Genomic DNA, 27,543 nt, shown 5'->3' with positions numbered 1-27,543 from the left:
AATCTGCACTCTGAATCTGCACCCACAATCTGCACTCTGAATCTGCACTCTGCACTCTGAATCTGCACTCTGAATCTGCACTCTGAATCTGCACTCTGAATCTGCACTCTGCACTCTAAATGTGCACTCTGCACTCTGAATCTGCACTCTGCACTCACAATCTGCACTCTGCACTCACAATCTGCACTCTGCACTCACAATCTGCACTCACAATCTGCACTCTGCACTCACAATCTGCACTCTGCACTCACAATCTGCAATCTGCACTCACAATCTGCACTCTAAATCTGCACTCTGAACTCTGAATCTGCACTCTGCACTCTGAATCTGCACTCTGCACTCTGAATCTGCACTCACAATCTGCACTCTGAATCTGCACTCACAATCTGTACTCACAATCTGCACTCACAATCTGTACTCACAATCTGCACTCACAATCTGCACTCTGCACACTGCACTCTGAATCTGCACTCTGCACTCTAAATGTGCACTCTGCACTCTGAATCTGCACTCTGCACTCTGAATCTGCACTCTGCACTCACAATCTGCACTCTGCACTCCCAATCTGCACTCTGCACTCACAATCTGCACTCTGCACTCACAATCTGCACTCACAATCTGCACTCTGCACTCACAATCTGCACTCTGCACTCACAATCTGCACTCTAAATCTGCACTCTGAACTCTGAATCTGCACTCTGCACTCTGAATCTGCACTCTGCACTCTGAATCTGCACTCTGAATCTGCACTCTGAATCTGCACTCTGAATCTGCACTCACAATCTGCACTCTGAATCTGCACTCTGAATCTGCACTCACAATCTGCACTCTGAATCTGCACTCACAATCTGCACTCACAATCTGCACTCTGAATCTGCACTCTGCACTCTACATATGGTATGTTATGCTTACATACGTTCCATATATTATCCATGTATATGCCACATTTAGTTAAGAATATATGTTCTGTTTAGTTACATTACTTTGTTTGTATACCCTTTTATGCTGCTCTAAAGTTATTTCAATGGGTGAAATGCGGAGCCTGGGTAGCAGGAAGGAGAAGATAAGAGAGTGCATCGAGTGCGGACTTGTGAGCAAGCGCCTTAAGCCATCAGGATGCTACTTCAAGGCACGTAGACAGGGTCGTAATACCCAATGATACTCGTAAAGGTAGCTACAAAAAATGGCGTTAGGTTGTGCACACACCCTGCAAAGATGCGTGTAGCGCCTGAAGTCACAAGTTGAACCTGGTGTTGTTCGCTACAATAGACGATAGTTATCAGTGAGGTTTGTTCCACCATGAAACGAAAGTTGGCTGCCGAGAGTAAGAAGGCAGTGCTGGGAGGGGGGCTGCGCACCAACTGAAGTGCTCTGGTTGCACGGCCTGCGGCCGTGTGAAGTGATAAGCCTTTGAAGTATGTCACGGCGCCTGAGGGGAGAGCAGAGAAAAGAGAAGGCTCGTGTGGGCAGAAAGGACGGCCGTGGGAGGTGGGAGGAGAATTCGGCATGGCTGGTGAGGGGGAGGAGAAATGAAAGTAAAGGCTGTGTTTGCGGGGAGAGAGAGGGGAGGTGCTGGTGTGGGAGGAGTGCTGCTACGGACTGGGGGAAGCTGGCTGGGGAGGGGGAGGAGAAATGAATGTAAGGCTGTGGGGAACAGAGTTTATGGCCCAAAAACGCGCGTGCCTGTGGCCACGTGAACTTCAAGAAAACCGCAAGGAACGAAGCCCTTGGTTTGACGAGGATTTCGAGCACTTGAATTCTCGCTCCCTCAATGCGCTTGCGCGCATTGTAGGTCACGAGACCTAAAAATTGCCCCATTGCCATGAGAGATGACGCCATTGGATGGCTCACATGGCAAGGGGAAAGTTACTTTTTTGTTTTTAAAAAGTAAATCCTGTTATGTGATTTTCTTTTTATAAAAAACGAAAACTGACACATCCTGCACCAAACAGCAAAATGCATTGACAAGAACCGCCGTGACAGCAATTCCTGTTAATGCATTATAAATGACCGCCTATTTGGTGGTCATTTATAAATTTGGTGGGCGGCCCCTCTGCATTGGGGACAGAGTTATTTACTCCACCCCCGCCCCCCAGCGGAACGACAGGCTGTGCCCAAATTATAAATTACACCCTGGGTTTCCTATATAAAAGTGCAACATTATGCATTAGTGATAAAGGATAACAGTAGGGATTTGCATGTATAAAACATAGGCACACAATCATAAACACATGCTAATAACAAAACAAAAAAAATTATATTGTTATGACATATATGGCATTATGCAAAGCAGAGGATCCCGGGTGATCAGTCCATGATCTGTAAAGATAGCAGCCCAGTTATTGACATGTTGTTCTACTCTGCTGTTCAGCCACTTTCAGAGGCGTCGAACCTGTCCAGATAAGAGAATTTTGGCACGAGGAGGTTGGTGATTTGTCCAAGATCACAGTGTGCTCAAGAGCGTTAACCTTGTTCCGTCCAGCCATTTGACAAAGCCTAACAAGTGTCCATTACTCTAAAATGCAAATATTTTAGGAGCATTGTTATATTATGTTGATTTTATAACATGTTAATGCTGTCAACTAAAGCTATACAAATGGTGTTATGGTTCTTTTGGGACATAATTACCTCTCTAGAGCAGCCTTCAGTTTTAAAGCATGTCACTCCACAAATTGGACGTCATTTCATCAATATCTATAGGATAAAATGCTGAACTCACTTGAACTCCTCAGACTTGAGGGAGCCCAACCCACTGAGCTAGCCCCACAGACCGAGCGGAGATGCAGACCTGCGAGCGATAATAAATCACCGTTTTTCATGCGGCTCTGGGGGCTCCCTGAAGCCTTCAAGAATGTCCTGGGCGCTTCCACTTGTAACCCAGGCCAGTGACGTGCGGTGCACGAGCCGTGATGGATGGGTGCCTCGGGACACGTGCTCCCAGGCGTGAAATTCACCAGATTCGGTTTACAAGGAAAACATGTGTTTGCCTTTGACTCTGTTGACAACATACAAACGCGTCCACTTCGTGTGACCCCCTCCGGCGCCAAGGAGTCCGCGCTCTCAGGGTCCAGGCTTTCTTCCCGTTTCCAAAATGACAGGTTTATTTACTTGTAGTACACGGATAATAGCAATTTATTAAATGTATGTGTACAACTGTAGCCTTTTATTGGCGGCTCTCATTGGCGCAGCTCTCGTGACGCCATGGGCCGCCCCCGGATTATATGCGCGGCTCTAAATTGTGTATTCAGCTGTAGCGGAGTTGTTGCTGGACAGTAGTGTCGAGATTTACTAAACTTTAGTACGGATACTCGTGTGATGCACCGATAAATAAATAAATAAATAGTGGTGCTGTTGGTTAGGGTGTGTGCGCCGAAAGTACTACCCAACGCCAACTAGCACAGCCGATAGCGGCGTTCAACATTTGCATGCAAAATCACTGCGTCAAGAATTATGGGGCAGATTTACAAGCCCCTTGCGCTACTTTTGCATCTTTTTGAACATGGGAAAATGATGGAAAAGTGACGCAAGGGGTTTGTAAATCTGCCCCACATGGGGCATATTTACAAACCACTTGCGCCACTTTTGCGTCATTTTTAACATGGGAAAATGACAGAAAAGTGGCGGAAGGGGCATGTAAATCTGCCCCATATGGGGCATTTTTACACGCCCCTTGCGCCACTTTTGCGTCGATTTATTTATATGTTTACTTACCTGCAAACCTCCATTATCCATACATTACTAAGCCCCACCCTGCCCCTCCCCCTCCCCACGTCACCGCCCCGGCAGGTACTCCCCTTCCGACCGCGGCTGGCTTTGGGTATGTGTGCTGTCGCGAACTCCGAACCGGAGCGTTTACGCGCACAGCAATGCTTTGGGCATCTGGTCCATGGTGTAGTATACGTTGACGCATCTTTGCACCCTTGGTCATTGCTGCAAGTACTGCTTTGATTAAGCGATTGCACACATACAGTGCTGCGTCGGATCCTGGAGTCGCCAGCACACTAAAGACAAAGGGGCAGATTTACAAGCCCCTTGCGCCACTTTTGCATCACTTTTCCCTTGTTAAAAATTACGCACAAGTGGCGCAAGGGACTTGTAAATCTGCCCCAAAGTTACCGTTTTACAACTGTTTTGCAAACCGCACGCGAGATTTGAGTTTACCTCATGGACCCGCCCACATTATACTCTTCTTTTACTCCTTCCTTCCTCACTACTCACTCCCTCCGCCCTTGTCTCCTCACACAAATGATCGCATTAAAGTATTTCTGGATAAACTATGCAGTGCAGCCCACCCTGAACCTGTAGGTGGCGGCAGTACCGGGTCATGGGGTATTTGGGTCTCTGGAGTCTCAGCTGGTTCAATAGTAAACTATCCCCCTTCACCAAGAAATCCCTGCCACCAACCCTTCAACGACAATTTTGTGCAATAATTTTAATATATAATATAACTGCTTCTTGTTTGTTGGAGGGAAACTTAACAAGTCCCATTTCCACCACCTTTCTTCCTCCAAATGTTCTTCCTCCCAAAGGAAAGACACTGGTTATGGTTTTCTTGGTGAAAAATAAGTGATTTTCGCTTGTGTCACCTGATAGGTTGTCCTTATGTCAAGAAGCCAGGTCCTTGTTTGAGCTTAGCCTGGGCAGGGCCCACCTCTTGCTAAGGAGAGAAGCAGGGGCAGTAGCAGGAAGTCAGCTTGTGGGGTTCCTGGGATGTGCAAGCATGGGGGATTGATGTGGTGGCACAAATGAACCACAAACTCTGTGGGTGGTGGAGTGTGTTGGGCTATGGCAAAAGGACTGGGGTATGTTAAGACTCAGTTTATTTTTCTGAAACACATTTTAATTTTCTATACATTTATCACAGTCTAGGTCGGTGCACACCCACCCCTGACACCTGCGGCTGTGGGATGTCCTAGTGCTTAATTTGTTTAAAAAAAAAAAGTGCCAGGGCCCTCATCTGGGGGGCACTGCTGCTTGGACCACCCATTACCCCTGTCAACACTGCCAATGACAGTACCAACAGAACCACTATCAACCCATACAAGTGTCAAAAATTCAGACTATTCCAGGCCTCCAAAGCTATAAGAATGGCTTAAGTAGCTGGTTTTAGTTATTTTAATGTACATTGAATTGATAAACAACTGTTGTTGTGCTCATCTCTAACATAGCCAGACAACGCCATCATGTGGCAGACTGTCTTAAGTGCTAGTGCTGAAATTAAGTTCAAGAGTCGAGTACCGGAAACCACCAGCTCAAATTAAGCACTGGTGCTGTGTCCCATATGCTACTTCTTCAGTTGCAGCACTGAATAATCTGTGCACTTCTGCTGTGTGAACAATGAATAGAGGTAGAGTCCCTCATGTCCTTTCTCAGGCTCACTCTGGTCCGGCTATAAAAGGTTTGGCAAGGCGAATCTGGGGATTTGTGAGGACTTTGCTAGTAATTGAAGTTGGTCCCTGAACTAACCTGAACTCTGCAGGTTGGTTAAAACTGCATGTAAATGACCAGTTATCACGATCAACCTAAACAGAGATACAGGCCGTCATCCTTCAATGGCACAACAGGCCTGTGATCATTTGTAGACAGAATATATCCTCCATTCAACAGGAAGTTGAACTAGTGTGGTCATTTCAAGTTCTCATCAACCAGATAGTGTGAGCTGTCTGTTTGCGGAAATTTCCATTATCAGTTACAATGGGCTTATAGCCTGCCCCTTTCTTACGATTGGTTGGCTTTATGGCCACTCTCATTTGCTTGCTTCTTATTCGTTACCTTGTGTGGGCTTTCCTTCTCTTATTTTGTTTGCACCCACCCCCTCCCCTCCCCCCCGAGCATGGCCTCATTCATGTCCTGCCGTTGCTTACTTTCCAAGTACTACTTTATTTTAGGTCGAAGCCTACCAGACAGCACAACTGTCTCGTTTGCTAACAACGCCTTGGGGACACTTGGAAAGCTTCTCTGGAAATGTAATCCGCCCGTTGCTTGCTGTTGGCTTTGTGGTTTGCAACTCGCATTTGCTTGCTTTCTATTTGCTGGCTTTATTTGGTTTTAGGTTGTCCTTTCCTTGCCCAACACACCTATTTACGGTATTCTTTCAACAGTTCTGAATTTCTGTAAATAGTTAAATGTGGTTCTTATCTTGTCACATTGTCTGTGCATTTAAAGACAGAGGTCAAATGTCAATTTCTGTCTTCTGAGGGAGCTTGGTGTTTACTTTTCTTTCTCTGGCTTCAAAGTGAGGGGAGATTTATATGACAATCACACAGGCTACTCAGGGTGTGTTGTACAATGTTCTTTACATTTCTAGTACAAAACAACATTTAAATGTCTGTAAATGAACTGTGCAGATATTACAGAATATGGAAAGCACAAATGAAGCACATTTTTGTTAATTCTGATTTGTGGTAGAAACAAATATTTTAAAACAATAAAAAAAATCAATACCCAGGTGATGACTTTTCCACACATTGTTGTTTGTGCGCTGTGCACTTTTATCAGTAAAACTGCATGTATGGTAATGTCAATTGAAGATGTGTTGTTTGTAGTGGAGGTGCGCTACCACACCATACATACTCCACTTTATCCCACTCCACTCTACTCTGAGCAACTTCACACCACGCAACGGCACCCTGCATCACTACACTCTACTCTGCACCACTCCACTCTAAGCCACTTCACTCAATGCCTCTCTACTCTACTCCACTCTTCCATATGCAAATGCACTCTACCCCACACTAATCTGCTATTTACCACTGCATTCCATGACACTGCACTGTACAGCACTCTACACCACGGCACTCTTTGCCACTTCTCTCTACTCTAAAACAATCTACTCTATGCCACTGCAATCTACCCTGTGCTACTCCACTCCACTCTACCCCACCGTACTCTATGCCACTCTATTCCACAGTGCTGCAGTCTATGCTGCTGCACTCAATGCCACTGCACTCTACACCACTCTATACCAAACCAATACACTCTACGTCACTGCACTCTAAGCCAATCTACTGTGCACCACGGGACTGTATACCATTATACTCGACTTTGCAACACTCTACTCTATGCCACTGCACTTTGCGCCACTCTACTCTATACCAGTGCACTCTACGTCACTTTACTCTAGACCACTCTATGTGACTGTACTCTACACCTATGCACTCTACACCACTCTACTCTACACCACTGCACTCTATGATTCTCTGCTATTGAACTCTACTCCACTCTACTCTACACTGTACTGTTCATCATTGCACTCTATGTCACTGCAATCTACTCTGCGCCACTCTACTCTATACATATGCTCTGTGATTCTCTGCTATTGAACTCTACTCCACTCTACTCTGCGTCACTGTACCGTTCATCATTGCACTCTATGCCACTGCACTCTACTCTGCACCACTCTAATCTATACTCATGCTCTGTACACCACTACACTCTACACCACTCCATTCCATGCCAATCCACTCTACGCCACTCTAATCTACTGTGCACCGCTGAACTCTATGACACTGCACTTCACCCCACTTCACTCTATGCCGCTCTATTCTGCACCACTCTATACGCCACTGCACTCTACCCCTCTCACCCCTGCACCACTGTACTCTGCCACTGCATTCTTCAACAGTACACTCTATGACACTCTACTCTGTAAGAATGCTCTCTCCACCACTGAACTCAATGCCACTCTAATGTGCACCACTACACTCTCCGCCACTCTACTCTGCATCACTCCACTCTACACCACTCTATTCAGCCCCCTTGCACTGCATGCTACAGCACTCTACAGCACTGTACTCTAGGCCACTGCACTCTATGCCTCTCTAATAAACCCTTCTGTACTCTACCCTGCACCACTCCACTCTACGCCCCTTCTATCTACTCTCTAACAATCTACTCTACACTTTTCCACTCTATGCCACTGCATTCTAAGCCACTCCATTCCACTCTACGCCATTGCACTCCACGCTACTGCAATCTACTCTGCACTACTCGACTCTACATCACTGTATTCTATGGCAATGGACTCTACACTACTTTACTCAATACCAATGCACTGTACATCAATCAACTTTGCACCACTGTACTTTACACCACTTCAATCTATTCCTCTCTAGTCCACTCTTCGTAACTCCACTATTTGACACTCCACTCCGCGATACTCCACTCTATGATGCTATACTCCATTAAACTCTACTCTACTCCACTCCATTCAATGCCACTCTATGCCACTACTCTACTCTGCAACGCTGTACTCTACTCCATCTATGCAACTCCATGCCACTTTACTCCACTATATTCTATGACACACTACTCCACTCTACACCACTCCACTCCACTCAACTCTGACACTCTACGCTACTCTACTCTACGTCACTCGACTCTACAACACTATACTCCGCTCTGCCAATTCACTCTCCTACACTACTCCACTCTATACCACTGCACTCTACGACAATCTAGTTTGCTTTACATCACTCTACTCCACTCTATGCAACACCCTATACACCACTCCACTCTACACCACTCCACAGCACTCTATGCCACTCCACTGTACAACACTCTATTCCACTCTGACACTCTACTCCACTCTATGCCGTTCAACTCTACTCCACTCTATGCCCTTCCATTTTGCAACACTCTACTCCCTCCATGACACTCCACAATGCTCTACACCACTTCACTCTATGCCACTTCATGACACTCCATGTCGCTCAGCTCTACACAACTCCATACCACTCTACGACTCTCTACATCACTGACCTAGTGCGGAATCTCATGCCTTGTATTGAGATTTGATCTTTGGCAGAGGTTTTTCCTGTGTCATACATAAAATCTACAGTGTACAGATATTGAGTGAATGTAGTTAGTTTGAGCATGGTTGTAATGGAATGATTGGTGTTAGATTGTTTTGCATCCAGGGGTGTTCTTGTTGTATATACTTGATTTCAATGTTTCTTTGTTTGATTTTGTATGAATTCAATTTAGAAAATAATGTATTCTTGATTGTGATTTTTCCATCATGTACGTATATATAAATTTTAGAAAATAATGTGATAAAAAGATGATAAATATTTTTTGACATATATGAAGAATGAAATAAGATAAAAAACGAAAAGAAAACAGAAATGTTTTGAGCAAATAAAAGGAATGAAGAGACGTTTTTTGTTGTCACTAGTGTACTTTAGAAATTGAGATTTAAAGAATTGGAATAATATCAACGACGAAGTATTATGGTCAATGAGGGAAAAAACCTGTATTATTGTGTTTACTTACACCCCTCTTTTCCCTGACCTACATTAATTTCGAGGGGGTCCCTTGATTTCTGCTTCTCTACTCCATCTATGCCACTCCATGGCACTTTACTCCACTATATTCTATGACACACTACTCCACTCTACACCACTCCACTCCACTCAACTCTGACACTCTACGCTACTCTACTCTACGTCACTCGACTCTACAACACTATACTCCGCTCTGCCAATTCGCTCTCCTACACTACTCCACTCTATACCACTGTACTCTACGACAATCTAGTCTGCTCTACGTCACTCTACTCCACTCTATGCAACACCCTATACACCACTCCACTATACACCACTCCACAACACTCTATGCCACTCCACTCTACAACACTCTATTACACTCTGACACTCTACTCCACTCTATGCCGTTCAACTCTACTCCACTCTATGCCCTTCCATTTTGCAACACTCTACTCCCTCCATGACACTCCACAACGCTCTACACCACTTCACTCTATGCCACTTCATGACACTCCATGTCGCTCAGCTGTCCTCTACACCACTCCATGCCACTCTACGACTCTCTACATCACTCTATATCATTCCACTCTATTCCACTTTACAACACTCCACTCCAGTCTCCTTTACCCCACTAACATTTAGCCATGCTGAACAGCAGCCGCACTGGTGGACAACATGGCTAAAACATTGACAAAGCCAATAGCTTTTGCGTAGGCGAGACTTGTGGCTTTGCCAATGCGTGTCTTTTTGGGTGAGCATTCCATTAAAGTGCATGTGTTTCTGGCTATCTTCCTTGTGTACTTCTCTCCCCCCTCTGCTGCACTCTGTGTTGATCTCTATCACCCGTGTGCTTCTCCCCTGCACACCTTTGCTTTTTTCAATGACTATATATATATATATATAGTCATTGAAAAAAAACAACAACATATATATCTTCATTGAAAAAAAAAACAAAGGTTGTAGGGGTGTTAAAGTTAAGAAATAGAATTTAAAAAACCTTTGAAATTCAGTGAAAAAAATCGAAGTTTTTTTAAATACTAAATCCTCACTATAACGTCTCTGTAACCTTTTTTCCAGTGAATTTTTAAGATTTTTCAAATTCTATTTCCCATCTATAAGTGTTGTTTTTTTTCTTCTTTACAATTTTTATATTTGCGACGATGTCGCAATCCCCGTGGATACTTCGTGAAAATGGAAAACAAAAGCAGACATTCAATGACCACCAACACATCCAAAAATAATATGTAAAATCCATTCTGAACATTGCCCTACAATCAATCAGTCATTTGTTAAGCGCACTACATACCTGCGAGGGTCTCAAGGCGCTGGGGGGGGGAGGTGGGGGCCGCTACTGATCGAACAGCCAGGTCTTTAGTATCCTCCTGAAGGTCAGCAGGTCGTGGGTTTGTCGTAGGCTCAGTGGGAGGGTGTTCCATGTCTTGGTGGCGAGGTGGGAGAAGGATCTCCCACCGGTGGTTGTTCTTCTGATGCGCTGGATGGTGGCGAGTGAGAGGTTGGGGGAGTGTAGCTGGCGGTTGGGGGTGTAGAAGGAGAGCCGTCTGTTGAGGTAGACTGGGCCAGTCTTGTGGAGTGCCTTGTGTGCATGGATGAGGAGCTTGAAGGATATCCTCTTGTTGATGGGGAGCCAGTGCAGGTTTCTCAGGTGGGGGGTGATGTGGTGGTGTCGTGGTACATCGAGGATCAGTCGTGCCGAGGCGTTTTGGATATGTTGTAGTCGATTGATGAGCTTGGTTGGGGCTCACGCGTAGAGGGTGTTTCCGTAGTCGAGTCTGCTGCTGATGAGGGCCTGGGTGACTGTCTTTCTTGTATCTGTCGGGATCCATCTGTAGATCTTGCGGATCATGCGGAGGGTGTTGAAGCAGGAGGAGGAGACGGCATTGACTTGCTTGGTCATTGAGAGCGTTGAGTCGAGGATGATTCCCAGGTTGCATGTGTGGTGGGTGGGGGTCGGGGCCGCCCCCAGTGCCGTTGGCCACCAGGATTCGTCCCTGGCTGACGGGTTGGAGCCGAGGATGCGGACCTACGTCTTGTCCGAGTTCAGCTTCAGACGGCTGATCTTCATCCAGTCGGCGACAGCCTTCATTCCTTCATGAAGGTTGGCTTTTGGCGGTGATGGGGTCGTTGGTGAGGGAGAGGATCAGTTGAGTGTCGTCGGTGTAGGAGATTATGTTGAGGTCGTGCTGTTGGGCGACGTGTACGAGCGTGGCCATGTAAATGTTGAACAGTGTTGGGCTAAGGGAGGATCCTTGGGGTAAGCCGCAGATGATCTCAGAGGCTTCGGAACGGAACAGGGGGAGGCGGACGCTCCGGGTTCTGCCGGAGAGGAAGGAGGTGGTCCATTCCAGAGCCTTGTCTCGGATCCTTGCGGCATGGAGGCGTGCGCGTAGTGTGCAGTGGCAGAAGGTGTCGAAGGCGGCGGAGAGGTCTAGGAGGATGAGTGCTGCAGTCTCCCCGTTGTCTAGCAGGGTTCTGATGTCGTCGGTGGCGGCAATGAGGGCGGTCTCGGTGCTGTGGTTGCTGAGGAACCCTGACTGGGAAGGGTCCAGGATTCTCATATTACTATATACATAATTCTTTCAAAGCATGTTTAAACTCATATTTTTCTATTAAGTTTCTTTAAAAAACATCTTTCAGACCTATTTTCTGTTTTTGCAGTTATTCGTTTCATTGCAATGACATTGTTAACCGCGACTATCACGCCTTTTCCATAAAGCCTAAAATACATATATACACACATACTACAGTATTTTACATACTCTGGGGCTTCTTACATTTTTCTCTAAACTCGTGTTTTTCTAGAGAGTTTCTATAAAAACAATCTATAAAACCTATTTTATATTTTGGCGGTTACTCCGGAGACATGTTTCAGGGATCGACACGTCAAAAAAACGCAAAACAAAAGCAAGAATTCAATAGCCACCACCACTTTCAAAAATTACGACTACGTAATAATTTCTAATCACCACAGTAGATAACTCACTATCTAAATGACTATATAAAAACATTTATCAGAATCTCAATATCTCTATTACAGTGCGTATTAATGATTAACTGATATCGTTTTTTATATTTCCACCAATATTCATGAAGACGTTGATAGTCAGAACGTCCCCACGACGGTACACTGGGGGCTGCGCTGATGGTCGTGTCGTGAATATCGTGCGCAATTAACAAGATCAATTTTGGACACATAACTTGTGTCACTAACATGCCCATTTCTCAACCATGGGGTCAGAGTATGTCCACCGTGACCCCTTATGCGGGCTTCCACACACATTTTCAGCCCCGGCAAAATGGTGGGCGCAACTTTGTGTTCAGGTTGCGTCAGTCAATCAGAGCATTCCCGTTGGTGCGCGCATTCGCGATGAATCGCAAAACCACCACAAAATATTCACGGTCAGGATTTTAGCACTATAATTTAAAACTTACATTTCAACTACTGAACGGATTTACACCAAATAAGCAAAAAGCATTTCCTTGAACCAACAACTACCTTCCTGCCAAATTTGGTGTAAGTCCGTTCATCTGTTCGGGCTGTAGGTGTGGCTAAAGGTTCCTATTTTAATTAACATTGCAAACGCAACCTTATTTCACGGCCCAAATTTTTGGTCCGCACTGCACGGACCACCCCCAAACTTTCCATGACAATAGAACCCACCTTGAAACTTTTTGGGGAAAATTTCATGATGATTAGTCAAACAACGCAAAGTTATAGCCAAGTCAAAAATAGCTTTTCCTATGGAAACATGGTCCTAACTATAAATACCTAGTGGCGACCACCAGTAGACAATATATTATTAATTTGGTTTTTTCTTAAAACTGTTTAACAAAATATTAAGTGTACTTACAATTAATGGAACACATACAGCACCAATGCTTCATTCACTTTCAACACACCTAAAGCTACAGTTATAGAGAACAAGCTTTCATAGGCGTCTGAGGTAGGCACTGTGGGATGCACAAGCTCAGAACTCAGCCATTAATCAACAGACACAATAGCTTCAATGTCCAGCCCAGTGCTTGTCTTTTCAGAAATCAAACTACTTTTTAATCTCATTGCAGTAAGAAATAACTAAACAATTCAATCCAATATACATTGCAGTCAGCCTGGTTATGATTCTCCCTTGTAGCGCTACACGCACTATACCTTTCATGGTAATTACTCCAAAAGACCCTTTATAAACTTGTCCGCACAGCAGTTAGGGTTAAACATTAATTTTCAGGGCGGGGAACGAACAATGAGGGTCAGGTACACCAGTAAATCTTTATTGAAGGTATGATGTAGGTAGAAGGCCTGCACAGTATTTCCTTTCTTGGACCTCTGTGAGCCGCAGCAAGGTGACTGCGTCTCATGTGGCTTCCATATGAATTATTATCAAAGGACTTTAGGGGTACATAACAAAGGGGAGGGCAAGATACAAAAGATACTAACACCTGATACAACCAAAAGGCATACTGGCCCGGTTTTAGAGGAAACACTTAATGGTGTCCTCACAAATGCATACTCACTCATCAAGCACAAATTGGAATTTGCTATTTTTTTGGCATCATGGGACCCTGATAGGGTTTTCATCACTGAAACCTGAGCTAATGATGGATCTGGTCCTGATTTAGCGGACAGACCCACTCGGCTAGGTGGGGGATTGGCCATTGTGCCCAAATCCCATTTTAATTGTTTACTGGAATCCAGGTTTGATTTAGAAACATGTGAAGCCCTCTATTTTAAATGTATCCTACCACCTACCAGGCCATTTGGAGGTCTGCTGATATCCGGACCCCAAGAATCCAGACCCTCTTTCTTAAAAGAGATAAAATATCTAATCAAACCTTTTTTTTAGCTAATAAATGTTTGACTATTATGGGTGATTTTAATATCCATCTAGAGGAAACCATCCAACAAGACTTACTGTCACTTATAGAAACCTTTCGGGTACGGGAATGATGCAAATAGTATCGGCATCACAAGGCAGGCCACTCTTTACATGGCATTTTCACTAACAATATTAGGCTCTCTTATAAATCAGTCACTCCTCCTCGCTGGACCGATCATAGAACTGTAGCTTACTCTCTTACTCCTTGTCCTCAGCTATCAGTAGACAATCCCTCCAAATCACAATCGGGTCAAGAAATTGAAGGGAGTATTTGCTGAAGTCCTGTCCAAAACTTTAAATAGCTTACCCATTGAAATTTCAGTAGACATACAGGCATATGCATCAACCATTTTTGCAAGCGCAAACGGTGCGATTCGGAAAAAAAAGGGCATTTGCGTTGAATCAAGGTTCAAGGCACTCGCAATTTGAAAATTCGCAATTAATTGCGATTTCTCAAATGGCGATTGAATTTAAGGAATCGTAATTTGCAATTCCTTAAATACAATGCAAGAACTGCTTTAAAATAGCGATTTCGCTACTAGGGGGCGCAAACTACCATGAAGTTGAACTTGATGGTAATTTGCAAAAAATTTGAAAAATGCTCTAAAGTGCATTTTTTAAAGTTTTAGGTTACACACTAAGGGTGGGCGTAGTCGGCAGAGCGGAATTTGGACTCCCAATTAATAAAACAGAAATCTCATATAGTTCTGGTAAAATAACAAGTATCTCTGTCTTTTCAAGCTAAAATGCATATAGTCATTTCTCAAAAGTGAAAGTGAAAATTTAGCAAGCAGTGAGAGAGGTGATGATTTTGGCATCCTCCCTAACCTAGGGCAAGAACCAAGCAGATGCCATGAAAACAAAGAGAACAGCTTGCTGAACGATTCTGTGGTGGTCCCATCCTCTTAGGACCAGCCCAAGCACAGTTATGGGCAAACATACAATCCCAACCAAAGGACCTGCAAAGCATTATGGGACGAGATTAGCAGTGGGCAGTGAATATTATAGTATCCAATATCAAAATAATTCTACAAAGAGCTCCAGTTCAACTAGTCGTTACCAGGTGTCCCTCACAAGTCAAATGCAAAAGCATTGAAATTATTACATCAAGCTACAGTTCTACTAGTCGTTACGAGGTGTCCCTCTCGAGTCAAATGCAAAAGCATTGAAACCCTTTCATGAAGCTGCAGTTCCACTAGTCGTTACCTGGTGTCCCTCATGAGTCAAATGCAAAAGCATTTGACTTGAGGGACACCTAGCAACGACTAGTTGAACTGCAGCTTGATGTAATAATTTCAATGCTTTTGCATTTGACTCGTTGCCACAAGATTGTCAACCAATTTGGTGGGGCTCAATATAAAATCGGTAACCAGTTAACATCTTTTTTTCCATTAAAATCTCTCAAAAGTCAGCTTTTCTAGTTCTAATTGAGGAATACTCCCCCAGACCCTTGAGACCCTCACAGATGAGTAGTTGCGCTTTACCAACCCTGATTGATTAATTGAATACTCATGATGTCACTACGTCACTTTGAGCATAATGCACTTTTCATAATGTTTCTTCACTTGTTAAAAGGCTCTTGTTTTTCTCTGAGCTTTTTGTTCTGTGATTGAGAGTGAAATAGTTATCCCCATAGGTATGCTTTAAATGCTTCCCAAGACAGCATTACAGGTGCTTTTCCATTTATTTCAAAGTATTCTTTTATTTGTTCAGCTACTGTAGCTTCAAAGTGCTAGTACCAAAGAACTTGAGCACCAAACTGAATGGAGTCAGGAGAATTTATAACCAGGATGAATTCAATAAATATACAGACACTCTCTGAGTAGGGTGTTGCTCTTTTCTTTTTTTAAACCATCTTTATTGGCTTTTTAACAGATGAAAGTAGCATATACAACAACAGCACTTTAGCATAATTATAAGTTTATGAATTAGGGCCTTGCTGAGAGAGTTGCATGGATCTTTAATCTCGAGGGAGGGTCCATCCCGGAGGAGGGCTCCTATTGTTACGCAAGTTGCCCTATGAAGCATTTAGGAATTTGGATAAAATTGTGATATAGTGGTTGTGACTGGCAACATAAAAAAATGTACAATAACCAGAACATGGTCAGCCACAGGTTGATGAGCTAACCGGAAGGGAAATGAGAGCTATAAATTCAATGCGATGGATGCGATGGGATAAAATACGGCAAATAAAGAGTATGCTACTAAGGGGAGGTTTTTTAATGTGGAGGACGGGGAAGGAAGAATCAGCTCTATACAGAGCACATGTTGAGGGATTAACACTAAGGGGTCCATTAGGATGGAGGACGGACTTTGTCCGCCCATCATCCCATCGTGGACAGGGACCGCCCGCCATAAGGGTGGGGGTCCCGTGAGCAGCATTAGGATGTGCCCGCCACAGTGGCGGGCGCATCCTGCATTCCTACCATTGTGGCGGGCGGTGCACTCAGCACCGCCCGCCACAATGGCAGGAAGGTATGCTGTGCACTTCCATGCACAGCATGGCAGGCACCGCGCGGTGCCTGCCATGCTGTGCATAGAACTGCTGGGGGGTACCATAGGTACCCCCCATGTGCACCCCCCACCCTCCCGGAGTCCCTGGGGGCCCGCAAAGGGCCCCCGCAGGGATTCTCTACATGCCTTTCCGTGGCAGCATTGCCACCACGGAAAGGCATTCCAATTTGCCCATCATAGTATTGCTGGCGGTGTCTGATAGACACGCCACCATATTATACTTTTTCTGCCCCCGGTCGCAAAAGCGGCGGACGGTCTTACCGTCCGCCGCGGTCCCCCGCCATTCTAATATGGCGGGGGGTCATTAGAGCAAGGATGGCGGGCGTATCGCCCCCGCCAGGCTGGCGATGGCTACTGCCAGCGTGGCGGGGGCGATCCGCCCGCCATCCTAATGGGCCCCTTAGTCAGCAGGCCTGGAGGTTCATGGTGGTGATTGTCCTCTTTGGGGGTACCATTGCGGGCCATAGTAGGTCATCCCAATCTCTTACAATTGAGATATTTTGAAGGCTTCTAGCTTTTTCTCTGCGTAAGGCCCTATTTCTGCCTCTGCCCATTTTATGGTGGCTTGGTGCCAACTCTCAAAGGTGAAGGGAGGGTGCAAAGCCTTCCATTGCATTGTAATCACCCTTTTAGCTGCCAGTAAGGCAAGGTCTTAGAAGGGGCTACTGCCTTTTTGCCTCATTGGGTCTCTTGTATAAACCAAGGGTGCAGGCTTCCCGGGAAGCTATGTTTACCAGTCTGGTGATGCTCATCACTCTACTCAGGACTTCTGGCAGGAAGGGCAGCAGAGACAGTACTGCAGGGTGCACAGGAGGCATTGGCATAAACGTAGATCTTGTTAATTTTCACAGGGGATAGGTAAGCCCTGTGTGCCTCTTAGGGTGTTACATCAAACACACAAAAGGTGATGGAAGGAATGCTTGCAATAAGTCGGATCACTGGCAATCGCTCCTACGACGAAGCATGTCATCAATATGTGCGGGGATTGCGCCTTTTTAAGGGAAGGCTTTAATGAGAGGTGATACCTAGTTTACAATGGTGGGTGTAAGCAACAGAAGCGATATAATGGCATAATAGTAATGAATAAGTGGGGGTACTTTAGCGCAATGGATTTGTTTAGGGATACTGTCCCTTCGGCTTCATTTCCCCCATTCACCCTACAAGTTCTTGGATATTTGCTTTGGTGCCCAGCATTAATCTGTGCATTGCTTTTGCTGAATTTTTAAACTCCATTATGACTATAACTACATGACATGTATTTCTTGTGTTCATAAAGATATGATGCTTTTTGTTCAAATATTCATATATTAAATAATGTCTTGCTTTTGCCTGATTTTCCGTGTATGTTCACATATAAGACTAAGGATTCAGATAAAATTCTTTGTCAGAGATCAAACCTCGGGGTAACATTCCAAACCATTGTTCTTTTGGCCACCACGCCACCGCAGTTTGCACCCAGATATATGCAAATCACTCTTCTCACAACTATGATTATTGCTAAAAATAACCACCAAAGGTTTTCCAGAGATTTTTATTGCAGAATCTTATTTGCAGTAGAATTGTTTGGGGAAAAAGTAGGTTTGTGGTTTGCTGGACAAGATTAGAAACTTCTCAGACACTTTATACTTTTTGGCTGCCCCTTCTACTCACTCATCCATCTTAGGGGCATATTCTCAAGCCCCTATCACCACGGGAATGTCACTTTTTCTGACATTCCTGTGGCGATAAGGTCAGCGCATTATTCTCAAGGCAGCATTAATCCACTTAACGTGGCTTTAATCCACGTTAAGTGGCTTAACGCTGCCTTGAGAATAAGGCCCCTTTCACGTTAAATTTAGCGTGAAAGGGGTGTGCAGTGGGTGGTGCGGTGGGTGTTCCACCGCAACACCCATTTTGATCGACGCTGCCACCTATTATCAAGGGTGGTGACAATAGGTGGCAGCGCTGAACTTAAGACTAGAAAAATTCTGGTCTTAATTTGACGAAACAAGGAGAAATGCTTTATTTTTCCTTGTTTTTGCTTTTTCCGTGTGTGCTGCCTTGTGCAGCACACATTAAAAAAGCAAAATGCCATGGTTTGTTCATGTACTTACAAAAATACCATTTTGTAACTTTGATGTGTGCTGCATGAAGCAGCACACATGAAAGTTAAAAATTGTATTTTAGGATTGGCCATGTGCAGGAAGGGACACCTTCCTGTACATGAACAACCCTCCCCTGCACTCAGGCACACAGACACCCTTGCACTCTGGTGCAAGGATGTCTGCATTGAAGCTAAGTCGTGAAACTTAGTGCCATCACAGGGGAGAATGCCAGGCTGCACCACATTCTTGAGAATAGGGTGCAGCCTTATTCACAAGGCAGCGTTCAGCCACTTAACGTGGCTTAAGGCTGCCTTGTGAATAGGCTCCCTTTCACGGTGTGCAGTGGGTATTGTGGTGGGCGTTACACGGCAACACCCATTGATATTTATGCTGCCCCCTATTCACAAGGGCAGCGTAAATAGGAGCTGACACCAAAGTTAAGACGTGGCAGAGTTTTTTCATGCACGCAGCTCGCCAACATTAAGCTGGAGAGCAAGAATTTGCGTTGCTTCGCGTGTGAGAGTTCTCAATGCAGGTGTTTGCGGCAGGCCGTTATCGGTCGCATTGAGAAAGCTGACGCTCGAGTAGAAAATGTACCCAAGCACAAGAAAGAAGCAGCACCCTCTGGTGCGCCACGTGGTGCCATTCACACTGATTTTACAGCGCGGAACAAGCTCCTGGTGCAAAGAATCAGCGTGAGGAGCAGGACGTGCCAAATTCTACCCACTCGCAGGACTCCGTGGAATCTCACAGAATTTTTATGGAACTCTGCAAAATTCTGCGGAGTGAAACTCAGCGAGTTCCACCCACCCCTAATAAAAACGACAGGTCACACTTTCCAAATAGTTACTAAATGCCGACCAGTCAATGTTTTGGTGACGCATGAATGACCGTAAAGCACAGTATCATCAATTTATGAGTTGCACGGAGGGGAATGCAACATTGATGGCCTCTTGTGAAGTGAGTGGTTTGCAATGTATGCACTGCAATTCACCATCGAAATTTTGAATCTAAGTGCCCATTTGTGCATAGTGAATTGGTAGTGTGCTATCATGTGATTTTTGCATCAGTCCAGTGTGCTCTAAATAGTCTTCATACATGGCTCCATTGGGGAGGATCCCAGGATGTACATAGAATGACATGTGACTCCAAATGAGCTGACTAAGTTATTGTTTTAGGATCTTCAGTACAGCCTCATGTCCAGGGCTATAATGGTTGGCAAAGGTCCTCAACCCATGTTATAACCATGCCACAGGTGAGGGTCTATAATGGGGGAGAGGGCCTTTAACAACCAGTATAGAACAATACATGAGTGCTATCCCATCCATTGATGGTAGAGTCTTCTAAATTAAAAAGGGAGAAACAGAAAGACAAACATTGGAATGTTGCAGCAGGAGGCGTATTCCAGCCATTATAATCCCTGCGCCCCTTCATTGCCTTCAATCGAGCTCCCAACATTCCAATGTTATAATACGCCATGTATCCAGTGATCGGCTCTGAAGCTTCATGCCATGATCTGTATTTTGTAAAGTCAGGAGTACGACTTTTTTTGGGTGAGAGTTCTCAATGCAGGTGTTTGCGGCAGGCCGGTATCGGTCGCATTGAGAAAGCTGACGCTCGAGTAGAAAATGTACCCAAGCACAAGAAAGAATCAGCACCCTCTGGTACGCCACGTGGTGCCATTCACACTGATTTTACAGCACGGAACAAGCTTCTGGTGCTGAGAATCAATGTGAGGAGCAGGGCGTGCCAAATTCCACCCACTCGCAGGACTCCGTGGAATCTCACAGAATTTTTATGGAACTCTGCAAAATTCTGCGGAGTGAAACTCAGCGAGTTCCACCCACCCCTAATAAAAACGACAGGTCACACTTTCCAAATAGTTACTAAATGCCGACTAGTCAATGTTTTGGTGACGCATGAATGACCGTAAAGCACAGTATCATCAATTTATGAGTTGCACGGAGGGGAATGCAACATTGATGGCCTCTTGTGAAGTGAGTGGTTTGCAATGTATGCACTGTAATTCACCATCGAAATTTTGAATCTAAGTGCCCATTTGTGCATAGTGAATTGATAGTGTGCTATCATGTGATTTTTGCATCAGTCCAGTGTGCTCTAAATAGTCTTCATACATGGCTCCATTGGGGAGGATCCCAGGATGTACATTGAATGACATGTGACTCCAAATGAGCTGGCTAAGTTATTGTTTTAGGATCTTCAGTACAGCCTCATGTCCAGGGCTATAATGGTTGGCAGAGGTCCTCAACCCATGTTATAACCATGCCACCGGTGAGGGCCTATAATGAGGGAGAGGGCCTTTAACAACCAGTATAGTCCAAGACATAAGTGCTATCCCATCCATTGAGGGTAGAGTGTTCTAAATTAAAAAGGGAGAAACAGAAAGACAAACTTTGGAATGTTGCAGCAGGAGGCGTATGCAGGCCATTATAATCCCTGCGCCCCTTCATTGTCTTCAATCGAGCTCCCAACATTCCAATGTTATAAAACGTCATGTATCCAGTGATCGGCTCTGAAGCTTCATGCCATGATCTGTATTTTGTAAAGTCAGGAGTACAATTTGTTTTAGTGGCTAAGTTGGTTACCCTGAAGCTTGAATTCCTGAGGCCGGATCACAAAGCATTTTCACTGGCACTATTGCATGAATTCACTGGGAAGTGCTTGGTGAAAAACACCTCTTACCACCATATTATGAAAGAAAAGTTTTGGAAGTGGTCATGGGTGACAAGTTTGTTCATGTATATTTGTTGTGTGGCATTTTGTTGTGGTGAGGTGTTGTATTTTGTGCTGTTGTGCTGCATTATTGGAATGCAATGTTGTTCTATGGTACTGTGGATGTTGTGTTCACGTTTTGTTTTGCTGTATTGTGCCGTTATATATTTATTGTGTTATATTGCCTTGTGTATGTTATTGTGTTCTGTTGTCTACCTTAGAGATGTCAATATTGCTACATTTCTAGCCAAATGCAGCATTCGCCTTTACAGCTCCTGTGACACACAGTCATTTATGACTAAGATGGTAAAATAACGCCGCTCAAGCTCTTCAACTATTGACAACACAAGTCAGACAAAACTATCTAATGTTAGTACTTCCAGTGCACACTTTATATGATACACCCCCCAGGTTCTAAACCCAGCTTTGTCTCTTGACCAACAATCATTTTCTTCTGTGAAAATCACTTCATCTTCCTGCTCCCCAGATTATATGTTTAAAGTAAATATATTGTGTAGTGTGAAACCCCCCAGTACAGACACTGTCCCAGGTGCATGATCCCAGCTGTCCCATCTTGAGTTCTGTGGTCAGTACCCAACTGAGCTCCAGGCCCACCCTGTTCCATGCATAGTCCTTCCAGTTCGAGATGCTCCTGGTCGCGATCTCTGTAAAGTGCGTTGGTGCTTCTTGGCACTAGGCTGCAGCATTTTCAAACACTTCAGAAAGGAGAATAGAACACAAGCGCTGCCATTGGGCTGTTCTCTTTAGATACATTGATGATAGTTGTTTGGTGTATACTAAAGGGAAGTATCAAATGGAATGTCATTTAAGGTTTGGCGGGCTGTGCTCCGTTCCGCCAGGTCAGCGGAGGTATATAAGATCTCCTGTCCCTAGGGGAGCACTGCCCTCCATGTTTAGAGATCTCTGGGCCCTCAGAAGAGGTCTTGCTGCGGCAGCACATTGGAGGCACTGACGCTTTGCTGTGTGGTTGCCATGCTCAGGGCCCGATTCCCAGAACTAACTTAAGACAAAATCCTAAACTTACTACCATTTTGGTATTCACAGAAGGCACTTAATCATTATGGTATTCACAGAAGGCACTTACTCATTTTGGTATTCACAGAAGTTAGGAGTCCTAACTTTAGGACTTCTAATTGCCTTCTGTGAATACCGCAAGTCTTAAAGTTAGGATTTTTCTCAGTTTAGGAGTAGTAAAGTTAGGAGTCCTAACGTATACTATGGTTCCATACTATGGTTCCATACTGCCATCTCAGGGTTCTGGTGACCCCTGAGGCTTATGTTGTCCCATTACCCTTTCATGCAATATTGGACCATATTACGTAGTAATCCATTACATTCCACTAGCTAGACAAATGGAGCCATAGTTGGGTAGAGAGATAAATAGATAGGAAGAGTATAGATAGCTAGATAGATAGATCCAAAGACTGATTGACAGACAGACAGATAGCAGACAGACAGACAGACAGATATATAGATAGACAGATAGATAGATAGATAGATTGATAGATAGATAGATAGATAGATAGATAGATAGATAGATAGATAGATAGATAGATACTGTCCGGCATGCTTACTTTGTCCCTGTAGAATCCCTTCTCCATCTCTCTTGCCGTTTCTTGTTTCATTAAGTGAAAAAGCCTCTACAAGTTAGGATTTTACTACAATGAGAGTAGATATTTGTCTTTATCCATCATACCTCACTAGTGGTGCACTATATGTGTGTAAATACGAACAAAAAATAGGAAAATATTGGGTGTAACAACATTTACAGATCAAAAATAAACACGAAAAACAATGATAGTATGTGATAAAACCAAAATATATGAAAGTAAATAGAAATTATTAAAATATGAGTACCAAAAAACCAGTTCCCATACAGGTGCTACGTTGAAGAATCCTTTCATTGCAATTTTGCTAAGCTATGGCACCCCCTGATGGTCAAAAAATACCTTGAAGTGGTGATATCCTCTTGCCATGTTATTGCCTTTTGATGCCATAATTTAGTTGATTGCTTCGAATTCATGTATTACCCGTACATATGTTCATCTACATAAACTATATTTGAGTCAAATTTTTGGCATGTTGCTCAAAGTTTTTCTCTTTCTTGCCCCCATTTCTTCCTAGGATGATCCGCTTGGGCTATGCTGTGGGTGTCTTGATCCTGCTGTACGGGCTGCTGCTCCCTACAACGGAGGGGAACAAGAAGGCACGCGGGTCGCAGGGAGCCATCCCGCCTCCAGACAAGGCCCAACCCAACGACTCTGAGCAGACGCAGCAGCAGACGCCGGGCGGTCGGGGTCGGGCCCGAGGCAAAGGCACGGCCATGCCTGCAGAGGAGGTGCTGGAGTCCAGCCAGGAGGCCCTGCATGTCACCGAGCGCAAGTACCTGAAGCGGGACTGGTGCAAGACCCAACCGCTGAAGCAAACTATCCACGAGGAAGGCTGCAACAGTCGCACTATCCTCAACCGCTTCTGCTACGGCCAATGCAACTCCTTCTACATCCCGCGCCATTTTCGCCGGGAAGAAGGTTCGTTCCAGTCATGCTCCTTCTGCAAGCCCAAGAAGTTCACTACTATGACCATCACACTCAACTGCCCGGAGTTGCAGCCGCCGACGAAGAAGAAAAGGATCACCCGGGTCAAACAGTGTCGATGCATCTCCATTGACTTGGAATAGACCCTTCCGCAGGACAGTTCGAAGGGTCAATGGAATGTAGTGGACTGTTGAGCATTCCTTGACACGGAACTGAGTTGGGGGGCCACCCCTATAGACATAGTCCGAAAACAGCCAACACTCTCACTGGAAATTCCTGCCTGGTGTCTGGTTTTTTAATGTCCTCTCTGAAGGGCATTCTGGGAATGGTAGTACTGCCTTGCAGTAGGGAAATCAAGGCTACTCTTAAAGAATGTATTCACAATATTAGCCCAAATCCCTGTCCTTTCGCACGTCGCTACCACTCCTCTCATCCTTGGAAGATAAGCTTCTTGCTGGATGAGCCTTGGCAATGGACAAGCTCCCTATTAACTTTTGGAAAGCCTGAAAAGTCTTAAGGAGTGAGCTCAAGAGAAGGACTTTCAATGCTTGAAAGACAAGGTCTCCATCATTCCATCAAGCTTCTCTCCATTTCAGCATCACAGATGCATGGCCTGCAGAAGCCATGTAACAAGTATTGTGTCTGTTTGACAGATTCATGTCCCAGAATGCATTATGATAGGGAGTAGGATGTGGAGAATGGACCCAACAATCATTGGCACAAGGTTGGCATCAGCTGAAGGCCATGGGTCTGTGGCCTGATGCTAGGTGCCCCAGTATATTTCATGAGACTTGGTACCAGAAAACAATGAAGATTTCCCCTCACCTTTTCAAGAAACATTCTTCAGAATAAGACAGTCCCAAAAGTCCTGGGTCTCAAGAACTTACAAGGGAACACTTATTATTTTGGAACATTGGAAAGAAAGACACTTCTGCAAGGCCTGTGAATCACAGGCTCTCCAACAGCAATTGAGCTGCTTAGCAAAGACTTTTTTTATTAAATGTATCTATTGTGTATATACCCTTTATTTATTCACACTTAAAGATCACTCTATAAGGATGACAAGAGGCTGTGAGGGTGGTGGGAATGGTTTTAGGATGCAGAATACTCGTTCTTTAGGCAAAACGTGTTCATCAAAATGATCTCAATGTAAGGATCAATATTATTTGAAATTATCGGTAAGAAGGATACCTTTTTCCAAGTATATTTCTACTCTCTGCCTTCTGTTACTACAGCTGATCATGTGGTACCCACATATCTCTGTACCTCATCGCTCCATGTACCTCTCCATTGTTAACTGTGACTCTATTTTCCCATCTGTGCCTCAATCCATCCATTTATCTCTAAATAACTAGTTGCACATCATGTCTCTTCATCTATCAGCCCATCTATGGATCGATTTGTCTCACTAGTGGAATCATAATATCAATTCATTTTTCTAGTCCATCCATCCGCACAGACAAACTCTTCCATTCATTCACCCATCAATAGAATCTCTCAGTCCATCCATCCATATACCTGCACAGCTTTTCATCGTGCCATTCATCCCTTCACATATCTGCCCTTCATCTGTTCGTACATCTCTCTGTTTGACCGTCCATTATCAATCCATTGTTTTCCACCATCCATTCATCAACCGGTCCGTATGTCTGTCTCCCCATGTATCTCTTCATTGATTGATACATCAGTCCATACATCTAAAGCTCCATATACCTACTGGTCCATCCATCCATCCGCCCACCCATCCATCCATGTCTCTGTTCATCCTGCCATACATCTGTCCATCCATTCAAAGCTCCATATACTTGTCGATTGATTGATATCCATCCATCCATCTGCCAATGTTTCTGACCATCCATCGATACAGCTGTCCATTCATCTATCCAAAACTCGATACACCCTTTGATCCATTGATGCATCGATCGATCGATACATCGATGCATCGATCGATCGATCCATCGATCGATCGATCCATCCATCCATCCATCCATCCATCCATCTCCTTGCTTCCCCTGTCTCTTTCAGTTCCTGATATTGTTCCATGCTGTAGACCATCCACTCCTGAGGCTAGTCCTGAGTATACGCAGCCTGAAGACACCCACACCTTAAAATGATCTACTCATAACCACAGATGCTTGTCTTAACACTTTAAGGAACATGTTGAATGTGTACCATGATTGACCACGTACGACTGGTTCCTACTGGATCCAATTGCTGCACTTAGTGCCTAATTACAAGCGCAGTGAATCAGAATTACAAGATTTGTGGTAGTTACCGCATGCCTCACAGTTTTCCCTAGGTACATTTTGACAGTGAAACCTGTCGAATTTTAATGGGGGAAATGTCTGGTAAATACTAGTACATGTGGAGTTTGGAGAGCTAAGCACCAAAATCCGCATTTTATACCCCATTTTAAATAGCACAACTTATAACAGCAAATTACGCTACCAGTAGTATCATATTTTGAAAGGTGTGATAACAATTATCTTACAGCCGGGCCACTCGTAACGAGGACCGTAATCTTTTGAAATAAATATATCCAGCGGTAAAAAAACAGTACAAGTTCTACTTACTGCAACTCTAAGCAAAGAGAATGTTCGCCATTACAGCTGAGTAATGTCTAAATATCTACATAACTGCAAGTGCATCCAGTAGAAAGTATTTGTAAATGGTCAACTGAAAATTCCTCCTGGGCAAATAAAGATAAATATTTTTAATTGCAAAGGTCCCAATTGCATATTTTTATTTATTTATTTATTTTATTTTGAAAGTTTTATATAGCGCGAACAAGATCTTTGCAGATAACAGAGCGCTTTACAAAGGCAGGTGGAAGAGTAGGGAAAAGAGGGAGCATAGTAGGAAGGTAGGTCATCACGTTAATGTAAATAGTATAAAAATGTTACAGATAGCACAAATATGAGGTAGCATAGTGGGAAGGTAGGTCATCAAAACAACGTAAATAGTACAAATATAGCAAATAATACAGATATGAGGGAGCATGAACCTGAACAAGTAATACACATGTGCCTAGGACCGGTAATACTGATCGACGCAAAGTAAATCAAACGTAGTTGTTCAAGTGTATTTAGCCATGAGGATATTTTTGACTTCTTTCTTAAAAAGAAGGTTGGAGGAGATGAGTCTGGTTTCAGGAGGGATTGAGTTCCAGATTCTGGGCGCCATTCCTGAGAAGGAGCGTTTGCAGGTTTTTTCCTTCCGGAATCTTCGAGGCTTCAGCAGAAGATTGTTTGTACTTCTGGTGGTTCTGGACCCGCCGGAAATTGTCAACTTATGCGTGAGGTAGCCGGGTGATTTCAGGTGTATAGCCTTGTGTGTCATGCAGGCAATTTTCAGCTGTATTCTGGCTTCAAGAGGCAGCCAGTTCAAGGATTTAAAGTCAGGGGAGATATGCGAATGTTTTTTAGATCCAGTGATGAGTCTTGCTGCCGCGTTTAGTGAAGCTCTGAGCGGTGCAGTTGTAGTTAGGGGGAGGCCGCAG

General features: G+C 44.4%; 1 protein-coding gene across 1 annotated transcript in view; it reads left to right on the top strand.

The window, feature by feature from the left end:
- GREM1 (gremlin 1, DAN family BMP antagonist) overlaps window positions 1–24,263 on the top strand; it is a 106,236-nt gene extending 81,973 nt beyond the window's left edge. Inside the window, exon 2 of the mRNA XM_078661978.1 lies at window positions 23,635–24,263. Within this exon, the coding sequence (XP_078518104.1) occupies window positions 23,636–24,187 (552 nt within the window). The 5' untranslated portion in view covers window position 23,635 and the 3' untranslated portion in view covers window positions 24,188–24,263. The remainder of the gene's footprint in view (window positions 1–23,634) is intronic.
- The last annotated feature ends 3,280 nt before the right edge of the window (window positions 24,264–27,543 follow it).

This window comes from Lissotriton helveticus, chromosome 9, assembly GCF_964261635.1.
Source record: "Lissotriton helveticus chromosome 9, aLisHel1.1, whole genome shotgun sequence".
Taxonomy (NCBI): Eukaryota; Metazoa; Chordata; class Amphibia; order Caudata; family Salamandridae; genus Lissotriton; species Lissotriton helveticus.
Note: the sequence above shows the minus strand (reverse complement) of the source record. Positions and strands in the feature narration are given on the sequence as shown.